A 14,019-nucleotide genomic window follows, 5' to 3' on the forward strand; every position below is an offset into this window, starting at 1 on the left:
GTTACTTATTATTGTGTCAAATTTTTTCAAAAGAGCCAACTTGAGTTTTTAGTGATGAATAAAAATCGTGGTTTTCCTCGAAAATGCAGTAAACATAATTCAATTATGCATAAATTGCACAATAAAAATTTATTTGATTACTAATAACAACAAACAATTATTTACACTGATAAGCAATGTTTATTTACCAAACAATCCGGCCCTGGCCTTGTCCCCACTCCTACCAACCCGACAAACCAAACCCCACCAAAACCTCAAAAATTCCTCTTTAACTCGACCCAAGCCCTCATTTCCCCCTCACAAGCCTCAAAATTCTATTAAATTTAATAGAATTTTATAAATTATATAAAAAAAAATTATTTAAAGTTTCCAAAAAAAAAAAACAGTCGGTAAAGCAGTGCCCTTTAGTGACCAAAACCTAACCTGCAATGTCGTGACAATGTTCCGTCGCAATGAAATCGCAATTTTTGCGATTCTAGCAAGTGTGTGCCTCCTTTTGGTGGTGTTCAATCAAAAGGAGGCCCCCCGGTACCCCCTTTACGAGTACGAGCGCCCCAATGTGTCTCACATAACCTCTCAAGATGTGGTGAAAATGCAACAACAGAATATCAGACTCTCCCTCAGGGATTACCCCTTTCCACCAGAGAAGACACTTGATGATTACACACCGGTGACGGGCGGCAGCCCCCTTCGAACCATCATTGTGACGACGTGGCGCTCCGGGTCCACGTTTCTGGGGGATGTACTCAACGCAGTCCCGGGGAATTACTACCACTATGAGCCCCTTCTAGACTACGGAATCGTGCAAATCCGGGGACCCCCATACGCCGAGTCGGCATTAACCAACCTCAAGAAACTCCTCAACTGTGATTACTCAAATATGGAAAATTATCTTGATTTCGGTAAAGATCACACTTATTTATTCATCCATAATCGAAGATTATGGAATTTGTGTGAAGCCTTTCCTCAATTTTGCTTCAACAGTCGATTTCTCACTCAATTGTGTCAAGTTTTTCCGTTTCAATCGATGAAGACAGTCAGGATACGGCTCAGACTCGTTGAGGAGCTCCTCAAAGACACTAAGTAGCCCCCATGAGTGTGATTTAGCCCCCCAAATGACACATTTTCGTTGCAGATTGAACGTTAAAGTACTACTTTTGGTACGAGACCCTCGAGGGACTCTCCAATCGAGGAAACACAGAGATTGGTGTCCTGGAGCCCCCGATTGTGATAAACCGAATCTAGTGTGCGCTGATATGGTGGCCGATTACAGTGCTGCCATCCAAATGAAAAAATTGTACCCGGATCGGTTCAGGTATGCGACTTTCACTCCACGACATAAATACCGATTTTTTTCTACAATCACTTTGATTGGTACCGGTTTCTATCTTATCGGCTCAGTACAGATTTCTATACTATTTAAAAGCAGTTTCCTTCATTACCGACTTTTTTTTTTTTTTTTCGGTGGGGTAAAAAACTCAGTATTCGGCACATTTCAGAGCCATCCGCTACGAGGACCTCTGTGCCGACCCCTACGGCCATGTCCACAGCCTTTTCGAATTTTTCGGTTTGTATTTTCATCCAGCTGTTCGAGATTTTCTCGATTCGCATACGAAACAGGACGTAGGAGGCGTTTCTAGTACACATCGTGACACCAAAAACGCCCCCTTTCGTTGGCGTACCGAACTCAACTTTTCCGAAATACAATACATCGAAGACAGCTGTGATCAAGCAATGAAACTATGGGGTTACATCAAAGCAAGCGATGAAACACACATACGTGATTTTCATCCACTTACCAACTATACAATACAGTGAAATTACAGGAAACTGTAATTTTAATTTGGGTAGAGTTAAGTACAAAAACAACGCTTTAAGATCTCTCTATTGGTAATGAAGTTACTAAAAAAAAATTTTTTTTTTTTGATATTATCAGTGATCTGGCTACTGCAATAACGTCCTAAAATTTTTTGCTCAAGCACTTCGTTTGTCTCCCTAATTAGTCAATTGTTTGAACTAAATATCACGTAGATGCATATCTTGAAGAATTAATCATAGTGTGCCTTGTACACTGAGCACTTGATTTTTGCACATAATGAGCCTTTTTTAGATATATGACACGCCACAATCACGTTTTGGGCTTCCAAATTTGACAGCTTAGAAATGCCTAAAATACGATTATTGTGATCTTTTGTTATTTTGTTACGTATTTATTTATTAGGATAGTATTTTAGCCATCTTTTGTTTTTTTTTATATGTATATATACAGATATTTTACATAATCAAGTATACTGAGGTGGCCTACTAATATCACGTGTTATACATTCACGTAATTACATATTTACAAGAAAAAAAAACACTTAATTGTTTTATTTTAAACCTTCCAAATAAATAAACTTACAAAAACAATAAATAACGAAATCAGTCGTTTAAAAAAATTGGAATTGGCAAGAAATAACAATTCTAACCTCAAAAACCCTAACCTTGATGATCCCTCATTGTCATTCCAATCGTATCCTCTGAATATTTACACTCTAAACTGCCACAAAGACACGAAAATAATTTATATTTCGCCATCCAGAATTTTTCTCCATAATCAAAACTCAATTCCTCCTCTCCTGAAATATCCCGATTTGCGAAAAACGCAATCCTTGGAAACCTCAAATCTTGATGATCGATAAAAACTTTAATTGATGTTAAATTAGGACTACAGGAATGATTAATAAAACGTGCAAAATTCCCGTAGAATTTTGCGTCGATACAGTAGGAATCTACATCCTAAAATTGCAAATTTAAGCACAATTTTTAACAAATTCAACAAACTTACTTGATTTTTGCATACACGATTCTCCAAATCGAACAAAAAACTATCATCTTCACGCTTATCAGCTTCAGAATCGGTGATAATCTCACCGATATATTCGCATACAAAGCTCCCTCTAGGAATCGGACGCAAACTACGAATTCCCCAACCTCTATCCAAAGTTTTAAATAATTCAAATCGTTGATTTGGACCTTTTTGGACAACACGATTATTGCACGTAATTGCATTACACTGACATCTATCGTTGCATTCAAAAATCATTGGTATATCTACAAGTGTCAAATTAATTGACAGTTTTTTTGACATATGACAATTCATACCAACATAATTAAAGTCAGGGATTAATTTACCTTCCTCATCGTACCAACATCGTAGCGATAATTTACCACATTGACACTCATCATCAACACAACGTTCCTCACATTGGCAACACTGTAAATCAGTGATTTTTGTGTCAATTTTAACATCATCTGACGTTATACAATTTTTTGTCACATATTTGAAATCATTTGGGTAGGTATCATTGTCAACACTGTTGTAACATTGAATTGGATTACTTTCACGTCCCTTAGTAATATCACTAAAAAAAAATTCCCCTAGTTTTTTTTACTAACTTTTTTTTCCCCTATACTTGCACAAAACGACGTTTTGACTGTTGTAACCGCCCCCTAGTGTCACATTTAACGCAATCACACTATAGGAATCCCCTCCAGCTGGTACACAATCCAATGGTGACTCGTTATTTTTATTCAAAAGTGTGACATCAGCCCCCCTTGCTAATAAAACAATGTTACAATCGTACATATCCTGACGTGCCCCTATATGTCTGAAAATAATAACATTTCATTGGTTGAATTGACAAAAAGGGGTGTGGTTTAATTACAGGGGCGTGTCACCATGGGCGTTGATTGCATTCACGTCACACCCTTTATCCAATAAGAGACCGGCAATGTGACAACTGCCACTAAATGCCGCCCAATGAAGTGCAACATTATGTTCAACATCACGTATAGATGGATCCGCCCCCTTCACTATGAGAAAATCGGCAACGTTGCCATAACCATGCTCACATGCCCATACTAGGGGTGTCCAACCACCATCATCTTGACAATTGACTGATTTACGTGGGGAATTTTCAACGAGTAATTGACATGCTTGTAAATTACCACATTTTGCCGCTAGATGGAGCGCAGTCATACCATCAGTGCCCTATATTACCGACTAATAAAAATTATTTTTATCACTTTTAATTACCTTAAGATGAATATCAGCGCCTGTTTTAATTAAATAACGAACTGTTTCGTTATTGGCGGCCATTACGGCCGCCATTAAAGGTGTGTTTTGATCCTTATCGTAGATATCGGTTTGTGTCCCGGCTACGACAAGCATATGAACGATCGAAACGTTGCCTTTTTCAGCCGCTAGATGCAGTATTGTACCGTCATGGCATTCTGGGATTTTGGTATTGACATCGAGTGTTTTCGAACCTACGAAATAGCGATTTCTACTGTCAAAAACAAGAAAAAAAAAGAATTTTTTGTGAAAAAAAAACAAAAAAAGTGAAAAACTTACCTAAAATCGTGGCGATTTTTTCCAAAGCGTTATTTTTGACTGCAACAATTAATTCGTTCATTTCGTACACTTCGTCGCCATATTCGAATGAATTTTCTAATTCAAATGATCCTATTGGAATCAAAGGTGGCGTTAAACATTTCATTTCTTCTGTTTTAAGAGTCGAAAATGTCATTCTTGCCGTAATACTAAAAAATTTTCAAATAATCAACAAAGATTTTTAATTAAAAACACAATTTCTAGTACCACAAATCGATATAAAAAAGTGGCTCCATTTCTGGAAACAAAAAAACTCTATCTACCTAATAATTATTAACAAATTTTTTTTTGGTATGTTGTAAAACTGACTTACTATTGGGCCTTTTGTACCGGTAAAAAAACCGGTTTTTTCCCCAATTGCATCACAATATCAACTTGATAAGAAATACCAGAAATGCCACAATGTGGACAACAATCAATGTCGCCTATTGACAAATGACAGTCTTTGTGATACTGATGTTTATTCTCACATTCGACGAAACGTCCCTTAAATATAAAATACAATCATAGAGTTACATACAATTTTTTTTTCTACTACCTGTGTACAAAAAATACCACATGTTGGACAACAATTGTGACGCAAAAGACGATTTTTATGCAAATCGCAAAAAATCGTGTATGGAACTCGGGTTGAAGGTCGCAATAACATCAAGTCTTTGGTTACTACAGTGCGTCCACAACCGATTAGTTTATCATCGATGCTGTCCACAGCAGCGCAGTAGGCCGTTTCTGTCAAAAACAAAAATTTCAATGTCAAAAACAAAAATTCAACAAAAACTATTTTGCGGATTTTATTTCAATTTTTGTTGTCAAATACCAAAATGTGTCAAATTTGGAAAAAAAAACAAAAATTCAACAAAAATTGTCAAAAATATTAGAACATTTTGCGGATTTCACTTCTTGTCAAATACCAAAATGTGTTTCAAATTCAAATAGTCAAAAACTTTAAAACACGAAAAATTGTCAAATACAATGCAAATTGTCAAACTCGAGAAATGACTTCTCCAATAAAAAAAAATTGCAAAATTTTGATTAGTGCCTCCGCCCCCCAGCCCCCTTTTACCCTCATTCGTCGCGAGAAAGAATCTAGTCGTCTTCCGACACAAACACGTCTCTTTGGCTCCCTCATACTCCTCATCTTCATCCACAATTTCACTCTTGTTCCTCCGACAGCCCCCTTCATCCGAATCCGTCTCTTTCTCACTATCCCCTTGCCCCAATTTCGCCCTCTTCACCCTCCGACACTTATTATGCTTATGTTTGTGTTTTTTCACAAGTCTTTCGCTTTCCTCACACTCAAAAAATCGATTTTTCTCCATTTTCGCCAACGCTAAATTCTCAAGAATTTTCTGTGTCGGCTTCAATTGTCTCGTGAGTCTTTGGGGCTTATTTGACTCGTTATAGGATTTCTCCTTTCGCGCTATTGCACTCTGTAATACCGACTCAGAGCAGTCTTTACTGCGTCTTCGGGCTGATCTCTTCAATTCGGGCTTCTCAGAATCGGAGTTCTTGCGACGAAGGGAGCGTCGCCCCCCGAGAGGTGAATCACACGAATTTGGCTTCTTGAACGAGAGAATGATACGAGGTTTCTCCTCTTCGTCCGTTTCGGTCTTTATGGGGGCGTCATGGGGGCTATTAAATTCACTTTTCATCTCGCCAAGGATTTTATCAATGATGGTTTTGTCACTGCACGAATTGCTCGATTCGGAGTCACTTTCACCACTGTTCATTATGGGGGCACTCAATTGGGGCGCATTACATGGTTTTTTCAACGAAAATTGTGAGAAATGTCAACAAAATTGTTTGACATTTGACAGAACAGAAATTATTGAAGTGTCAAAAATTCCGAATAAAGCGAATTGTTTATTTTTATTAATTATGTTATTAAATCTTGTTTCAAATAATAAAACACAAGCAAATAAAGTTTGTTAAATATAAAAAACTACCATTAATTGTTAAAAAACTAGTATTAGTGGTTGCCTAAATATGGTGTGTTTATGCAACCAACATTGCACATGTTTCAAAATTTGTTAATAGCTCTTGATGGACATTTTAACCGATTTTGTGACTTTTTTAGTTGTTATTTTTACGTTTTTCTCTTTATGGTTAAATTTCAAGTCATTGAATAATGTTGTTGGGGCCCCAAAGTGTCAAAATTGTGTCAGTCTCTGTCAGTGTCAAAAAAATGTAAGTCTCTCAAAATGTTGAACAACACGAAAACCGACCACTCAAAATCGATTTTCTCCTACAACGTGTATCGCACCAATAACCATCAAGCCCGTCCCAATCTCCGCCCACCTCCCACTTTCAAGTCCTCCTCTCTCTCCTCCACCCTCTCCAAAGACCCTGAAATCCTCTACTTCAACGAGAAGATTCTCCGTCGAAAAACCAAGAATCAGAAAGTGATTGAATGTAGTACCCAAACGAGTAAAACAATCCTACAGTTGGCACAACTGGAAACCATCAAAAACGGTACTTTTATCACGCCCTTCCCACATTTTGAAACTCCGCCTCAAGACGGCCCACTTAACCTATCCCTGCATGTGACTCCGCCTCTCATGTCACCCGATAGTCTCGCCGCCAGTCCTCGTAACGTCTCGATGCTCAATTGTCCGTATTCGGTGACCAATCGGCTCTCAGATTACACACTTGATGGTTCGTGTACCGAACATGATTTGAAGAAAAACTCAGAAGTGCGCAGCCAATCATTTATCGAGTCTTATCCCCACCCGAATTATATACAAGATCCCGCCCCCAAATCAAAAATTCCCAAGCCACGATTCGCTAGACGCAGTTCGAAATCGCTTGAACTTCCCGATAATTCGTTTGTACGTCGTGTCTCCTCCCCCTTTTGCCACGCCCAGAATAGTTTCATGTCCCCCACCAAATCTAGTCAGATTAAAAGCAATATGGCGGATATAAAAAGTGCGAATTTTTTGATTCCACCAATGAGGAGAGGTCGTTCAACGAGTCCGAAACCAACTTCAGGCAAGAAATGGTTCGAAACGTCGAGGAAAATTCCATATATTGATCAAAGTAGGTCAGATATGAGTAGTTCGACGACTCTTGTTAATGCATCGAGAAATCCCGAATTAGTGAGATTGGAAGGGATTGAAAGGGATTTGTCCAAGAGTGAATTAAGTATCAAAATATCGGATGTGAGGAAAGGGATTTGAGGTAGGGATTTTGAGGATTATTTGAGGTTTGTTTTAGGATGTTTTGAGTTTGATTACGAACGCACAAGTCTCTAATTCGTCCGTCGATACGACCATTTGTATGGCTGTGAATAAATTGAGGGAGCCGGATTGGTAACTATTTTTGACTATTTGATGTTTTTGACTATTTTTATACAACGTGGTGTTTTTGACGTAATTTTGATTCCTAAAATTGACAATTTCTCATATTTTTGTCAAATTTTATTATTCCATATAAGACTGTAGGTTTTTGACAATTTTCTTTACTGTATTTGACTGTTTGTGTTGTTTTTGACGCACATTTTTTAACTTCAAAACATTTTTTCAAAAATGAAATAAGAGTTTTTGTCAAATCAAATCGCTGTTTTTGACACTTTTTTTTAAACGACAACAAATGTAGTTATATGTTTTAATTATCTGTTTAAGTTTGATATTTTGACATTAAAATAGACAGTATTTTTACTAACACAAATTTCGGTTTTTGACACTTTTCGTCTTTTTACAACAAAGTTTAACTTTAAATAGAAAACAGAGAGATAGGAGATATATGACAACCGTTATTATAGTATGATTTTTGACAAATAAATGAAAGTTTTTGACATCATACATTACTGTTATTTTGATTTGTCAGAACACAGCTTGACTTTTTAGCTTTATGATAATTATAATCAGTAAATTACTTGTTTTTATTATATTAGCTATTAAAATATTTTACTGTTTTTGACAATGACATAAAGGTTTTTGTCAAAATTATAGTGTATTTGATCGTTTATTTTGTTTCTAACAATAATTATTTTGTTTTTGACACTTTATTTTAAAAAGTATGTTTTTGACAAATCTAGAAAATATTTTTGACATTCTGAGTTAGTGAACCAAAAATTTTATTATTATTATTGTCAATGAATTTGACTGTTTTTAACAATAACATTTAGGTTTTTGGTTTTAGTCATTTTGTTATTTGTTTTTTGACATTATATATTTTTCTTTTTGGCTGTTTTTGACACTGACGTACGTATTTTTGACAAATTTAATCAATGTTTTTAGATTTTTACTCTTTTGTAGCAACATTATTTTGGTTTTTGACAGGACAAAATGTAGTTTAGTAGAGTATTTTGATACTGACATGTGTCTCTGATAAAACTTAGTAATTTTAGTGTTTTTAACAATAATGTTTTCTTTTCTGAAAACTTTAAAGACAATATTGAATGTTTTTGACAATATATATTTTTGTTTTTGACTGTTTTTGACACTGACATATGTTTCTGATAAAATTTTAGCGATTTTAATCATTTACTTTAATATGTGTTTTCTTGCAAGAATATATTATATCTTTTTTACAGAATGTATTTTTGTTTTTAACTGTTTTTGACATGTGTTTTTGACATTCAATGTTTTCACATTTTATTTTTTTAACGACAGTATTTTGGTTTTTGTCATCAAGGTAGACAAAGTATAGTCTAGTGTTTTTGACATTACCTATTTTTGTTTTAGACACTGACACCTGAGTGGCTAATAAAACCTGTTTCTAACAAAAACGTTCTGTTTCTTGACAACTTTAAAGGAAATTTGATATGTTTTTGACAATTTAAATTTTAGTTTTAGACGGTTTTGGACACCGACATATACGTTTTTGACAAATCTAATCTATGTTTTTAACATTTTATTTTTTTTTCCAGGACAGTATTTCGGTTTTTGACACTAAAGTAAACAAAATATAGTCTAGTAGAGTGTTTTTGACACTACATATTTCCGTTTTTGACACTCACATATGAGTTTTTGATAAAACCTTAATGATTTACTTTGTGTCTAACAATAATATTTTGTTTCTTGACAATTTGTACGTTTTTGATACTAGCATATATGTTTTTAGCATTTTTACTTTCTGTAATGACAATATTTTGGTTTTTGGCACTAAAGTAGTGTTTTTGACACATTTTTTTCTGTTTTTGACAAGGAGGTTGGCCCTTCGCGGTCTCGCCGACATTGTGGAAATCTGTCGTGTGATCGACATTGACCTCATCTACGACTACATGCCAAGCATCCATCAACGTCTCATCGAATTATTAAAAAGTCCACGTTCGCACGTATGTCGTACAGCATGTCAAGCAGCTGGTCATTTATTCGAATACGTCAAAGACACACGTCGTCCCGAATTCGACGATATCGTCGACATACTCCTCCACAAAACGGCCGATTCGAATCGTTTCATTCGACATGATGCCAATTTGGCACTCGATTGTATGGTAACACATATATCGACATTCAATGCAGTGCGAGCATTGTGCCAAAAAGGGCCATTTCATAAAAATCCATTGGTGAGGTGTGCCACAGTGAGGCTTCTGGTGTGTGCAATTGTGATTGCGGGACCAGATTTTGTGCTAAATCCCAATAATAATGAGTATACGAGAAAAAGGGTGATTTTGAATATGGCGAGGTTTTTGGAGGATAAGAATTTGGATACAAGGTGATTTGGAAGTTTGGGATTGAGGGGGGAATTTTTTTGTGGTTTTTTTGTAGGAAATTAGCAGAGAGATTGTATAAAGTGTTGTCGAAAGATACGAGATTTGAAGTTTATTTGAAGAAATATCTAGAAAAGGAACAAATTACCAAGATTAAAAAGACTTTAAGGATTATACACAAGAAATGAGTTTTTATTATTATGTAAGGTACAGGGTGTTTTAATAAAGCTCTATTGAGTCAGAAAACAGCTTTTCACAATACTTAATCCTCAAAAAAAAACAAAAAACTTAAGATGTGTATTGTTGGTTGCATAACTACATTGTGTTTTTTATTAACCTATTAGAGTTTTTAGTTTTTATAGCTCGCAATATTAACTACTCAGTCATTTCAATGACAAAAAAATGTTTTTATTGCAAATTCAATGATTAATTAATTACTTTATAGTAATTTAATCCCGGTGTGTTGGTACAACATATCAAATTTTAAGTTGGCAACGAACCTCCATCTTGTTTAAAAACCTTTTGTGTTTGAATTTTTGTGTTTAGTGCCGTTTTGGGACTACAAAACAGGAAAAAAGTGAGTCTAAACGTAAAAAACAACTTTATTTCAATTTCTAACAAATTTAATTTAGCTTAGTTTGATTTTAATTACAAATTGCTTTGAAAATTTTTAACCTTTTTGGTAATTTTCGTTGTTTAAAAACCACAAAAAACGATATTAATAACCTAACTATTTGAATCATTTTCAATAACAAAAAATTGTTTTTATTGCAAATTCAATAATTAATTAATTATTTTATAGATATTTAATACCGGTGTGTTGGTACAACATAAAAAAATTTAAGTTGGCAACAAACCTCCATCTTGTTTAAATATACTTTGTGTTTGAATTTTTTGTATTTAGTGCCGTTTTGGGACTACAAAACCGGAAAAAATTGAGTCTAAACGTAGAAAACAACTCTATTTTAATTTCCAACAAATTTAATTTAGCTTAGTTTGATTTTAATTATAAATAATTGAATTGAAGATTTTTAACCTTTTTGGTAGTTTTCACTGTTTAAAAACCACAAAAAACGATTAATTACAAACTAGGGAGTTGAGTAATTGTGAAAAACATTGATTTTTAGTTAATTTGTGTCTAGAAAATGTTTGAAATTTTGGTTATTTAAATTTTAAATTACCAGTTATGTATTGTCGGTTGCATAACCACATTGTGTTTTTTATTAACCTATAAAAGTTTTTAGTTTTTATAGCCCGTAATATTAATTATTCAACCATTTACAATAATAAAAAATTGTTTTTATTGCAAATTCAATAATTAATTAATTATTTTACAGTAATTTAATCCCGGTGTGTTGGCACAACATATCAAATTTAGGTTGGCAACGAACCTCCATCTTGTTTAAAAACAATTTTTTGTGTTTAGTCCCGTTTTGGGACTATAAAACCGGAAAAAAGTGAGTCTAAACAACTCTATTTTAATTTCTAACAAATTTAATTTAGCTTAGTTTGATTTCAATTACAAATAATTGAATTAAAAATTTTTAACTTTTTTGGTAGTTTTGCTGTTTAAAAACCACAAAAAACGATTAATTACAAACCGGGGAGTTGCGTATTTGTGGAAAACATTGAATTTTAATTAATTTGTGTCTAGAAAATTTTGGTTATTTAAATTTCAAACTTCTAGTTTTTGCCTAAAAATGTGTTTTTGTGACCGTAATTAGGCCCCAATTAACGTTTTTAGCCATCACATTAATTTCAGGTGATTAAATCATGTACTGTTGGTTGCATAACCACTAGGCGTTGCATAAAAAATCAATTATCTAGACTTAATTACAAGTTTCAAAGTGATATTTCGTTTCGTTTCGTAATTTTTTTGTATGAAACGCTGACGTAATTCTTCCGAATCGTCCAAATTAGGCTCCTTTCGTCGTCAAAATACGATTTGAGTTAGCATCTGCATCGACTTAATGATCTCGAATCCGACCAATTCATAAAAGTCGTCGTTTTTCAGGAAAATCAAACACGCAATTACATCACAAAATTTGTTTATTCTCTTGCAGAAATTTACACAAATGACCAACAGCTTATACATTAGCATGCGAGTGTGTGTGTTTTACAATTATTACACAAAAGGTGCGAAAAACTCTGATAATTAATCGAATTTATCACACGTAAAACACTGGGGGGTGAATTACTCTTTCTATTAATTAATTAATTACTTAATTAAGAATGAAAAAAAAATACTCGAAAGGATGACAACGTCTTTGACTAGAATATAGTTAACTAAGAAGGTTGGTACTCTAATGTGGTGGAGATCGGTGGCATTTTCAACATTGCGATGCGTTTTAGGATAATTAATTGGTTTCATGGTCGACCGCTTGAGCCATCATGAACGCTGCTTCCTGTAATTTGATAAATAACTACATTAGGGAGTGATTGGGGGGCGGGTCATCGATATACCTATGCACTTGCAAAACATCAAAACAAACAACATTTTTCATTTGATAGAAAATTAAATATCTGTAAAATACGAAATTTTGACCGGAAAACTGGAAAATAACAACAGATTTGGATTTTCCACCACTTGAATCATATTCTTGTATTAAGTGGCTTTGCCCCCCGAGTAATGGGCAAAAATTGGGTTTTTGCATTACTTGATAATTACCTGGAAATTTATTTTTGCACCAGTTTCAAGCATTTGAATAAGAATTTCAATTGAATAAATTACAAAAAACATAACCTCAAACAACACTGAACCAGATTTAAGTTGGTACCATTTTTTGCGATGCTTTTTACTTGATTTAAAAAAAAAATAAACAAAAAACCAGTCCTTTTTTGTGCTTTTTGTCCAAATTTTTTACATTTTCCAATAAATTACGTAATTCTATCGTTTTTTTGTTATTGTTTACAAATTTTTAATTTGAGTGACTTTCTTATTTACTTGATTTATGTTGGTACGAATTTTCACAACAGTCAATTGTTTGCAAAAAATGGTTTTGTGTTTTTTTGCCTAAATTTTTTAAAAATATTGAAAAAAGTGCAACCAGTTATTGACTTTTTTGTTAAAATTTTGAAAAAATGCGTGGATTTGTTTAAATTTGAGTGATTTGTCAATCCGTGTTTATTGACTTGAATGACTTTATTTATTCTAGATTTACGTTGGTACGAATTTTCGCGACAGTCAATTGTTTGTAAAAAATGCGTCGGTTTTTGGGAGTGTTTTTTAGTCGGTCTTTGTGTTTTTCGCCTAAATTTTTTAAAAATATAGTAAAAAGTGCAATGAGTTATAAAATTCTATTAACTTCTTTGTTGAAATCTTTAAAAAATTTGCTTTCCAGTGATACCAAATACAAAACACTAGCACCATTAACTCCGGAATTATTAGCAAAATCTCGACAAAAATTAAAAAAAATCAACTATAAAATTGTTCCATATAACGTTTTTTACATTTCTCTAGGTCTTAAAGACTCAAAAAAGTGCATAAAACTGTATTGAGTCAAGTTTAAAAATTACGAATTTTTTGAGTTTTTCAAAAAATTCGTTTAGTAAAATCGTAAAAATAGTCAACTTAGTAAAAGTCATAAAAACACTTGAAATATTGTTTTCTAGACGTAAAATTACGCGCTGAACACGATGCAACTAGTTAAAATACTCTACGATGCATAGTTTTTGAGATATTGAGTAATAAATTCAAAAATAAGGGTAGAAATATCCGATTTTAACAAAAAAATCAAAAATTTTTAATTCTTATGAAAAACTAGTACTATATGTAAAATTAACCGGAGAACACGCCTGTACAAACCCTGTTGACCTAAGACTCATAGTTTTTGAGATATGATTTTTTTTTTGAAAAAACTAAAAATGGCTCTGTACCCGGAACCATAACCCGGAGCGACTTCCGGTTTGCGCCAATAAATAGATAATTTCA

General features: G+C 33.8%; 3 protein-coding genes across 4 annotated transcripts in view; 1 reads left to right on the forward strand and 2 right to left on the reverse strand.

Annotated features, from left to right (window-relative positions):
• The first annotated feature begins 259 nt into the window (after positions 1-259).
• LOC123009763 lies at positions 260-10,328 on the forward strand. 2 transcript variants are annotated; one of them, XM_044406280.1, is made up of 4 exons: positions 260-1,083; positions 1,136-1,315; positions 9,584-10,093; positions 10,147-10,328. In XM_044406280.1, exons 1-4 carry the CDS (start codon positions 440-442, stop codon positions 10,274-10,276), a joined length of 1,464 nt encoding a protein of 487 aa, XP_044262215.1. In that variant the 5' UTR covers positions 260-439; the 3' UTR covers positions 10,277-10,328. The 2 variants fall into 2 exon arrangements, with proteins under 2 accessions (XP_044262215.1, XP_044262214.1); XM_044406279.1 differs by lacking the exons at positions 260-1,083; positions 1,136-1,315 and adding exons at positions 6,559-7,593; positions 7,649-7,743.
• On the reverse strand, positions 2,356-6,244 carry LOC123009762 (histone-lysine N-methyltransferase EHMT2). Its single transcript, XM_044406278.1, has 10 exons — positions 5,499-6,244; positions 4,974-5,164; positions 4,749-4,921; positions 4,397-4,584; positions 4,079-4,311; positions 3,708-4,033; positions 3,456-3,650; positions 3,145-3,404; positions 2,828-3,093; positions 2,356-2,778 (listed from the first exon to the last, which is right to left on the reverse strand). The coding sequence occupies exons 1-10, from the start codon at positions 6,163-6,165 to the stop codon at positions 2,479-2,481; spliced, it is 2,799 nt and encodes a 932-aa protein (XP_044262213.1). The 5' UTR covers positions 6,166-6,244; the 3' UTR covers positions 2,356-2,478.
• A 1,791-nt stretch (positions 10,329-12,119) lies between the features above and the next one.
• The window catches only part of LOC123009828 (short neuropeptide F-like), an 18,909-nt gene continuing 17,009 nt past the window's right edge, over positions 12,120-14,019 (reverse strand). The window contains exon 4 of the mRNA XM_044406349.1: positions 12,120-12,493. Within this exon, the coding sequence (XP_044262284.1) occupies positions 12,446-12,493 (48 nt within the window). The 3' untranslated portion in view covers positions 12,120-12,445. The remainder of the gene's footprint in view (positions 12,494-14,019) is intronic.

The sequence above is a fragment of the Tribolium madens genome, unplaced genomic scaffold (genome assembly GCF_015345945.1).
Source record: "Tribolium madens isolate multiple individuals breed KSU strain unplaced genomic scaffold, Tmad_KSU_1.1 Scaffold_7;HRSCAF=85;Tcas5.2_LG10, whole genome shotgun sequence".
NCBI classification, from domain to species: Eukaryota; Metazoa; Arthropoda; class Insecta; order Coleoptera; family Tenebrionidae; genus Tribolium; species Tribolium madens.

What these genes read in the sequence shown, in the direction of transcription:
- LOC123009762 (XM_044406278.1), bottom strand. Translation starts at nt 6,165, where the DNA reads ATGAACAGTGGTGAAAGTGACTCCGAATCGAGCAATTCGTGCAGTGAC. An exon ending in GTGGTATTTTTTGTACACAG is followed by an intron (nt 4,922 to 4,973) that starts GTAGTAGAAAAA and finishes TTTATATTTAAG; the next exon opens with GGACGTTTCGTCGAATGTGA. An exon ending in GCGCTGATATTCATCTTAAG is followed by an intron (nt 4,034 to 4,078) that starts GTAATTAAAAGT and finishes TCGGTAATATAG; the next exon opens with GGCACTGATGGTATGACTGC.
- LOC123009763 (XM_044406279.1), top strand. Translation starts at nt 6,637, where the DNA reads ATGTTGAACAACACGAAAACCGACCACTCAAAATCGATTTTCTCCTAC. An exon ending in AAATTGAGGGAGCCGGATTG is followed by an intron (nt 7,744 to 9,583) that starts GTAACTATTTTT and finishes GTTTTTGACAAG; the next exon opens with GAGGTTGGCCCTTCGCGGTC. An exon ending in GATAAGAATTTGGATACAAG is followed by an intron (nt 10,094 to 10,146) that starts GTGATTTGGAAG and finishes GTTTTTTTGTAG; the next exon opens with GAAATTAGCAGAGAGATTGT.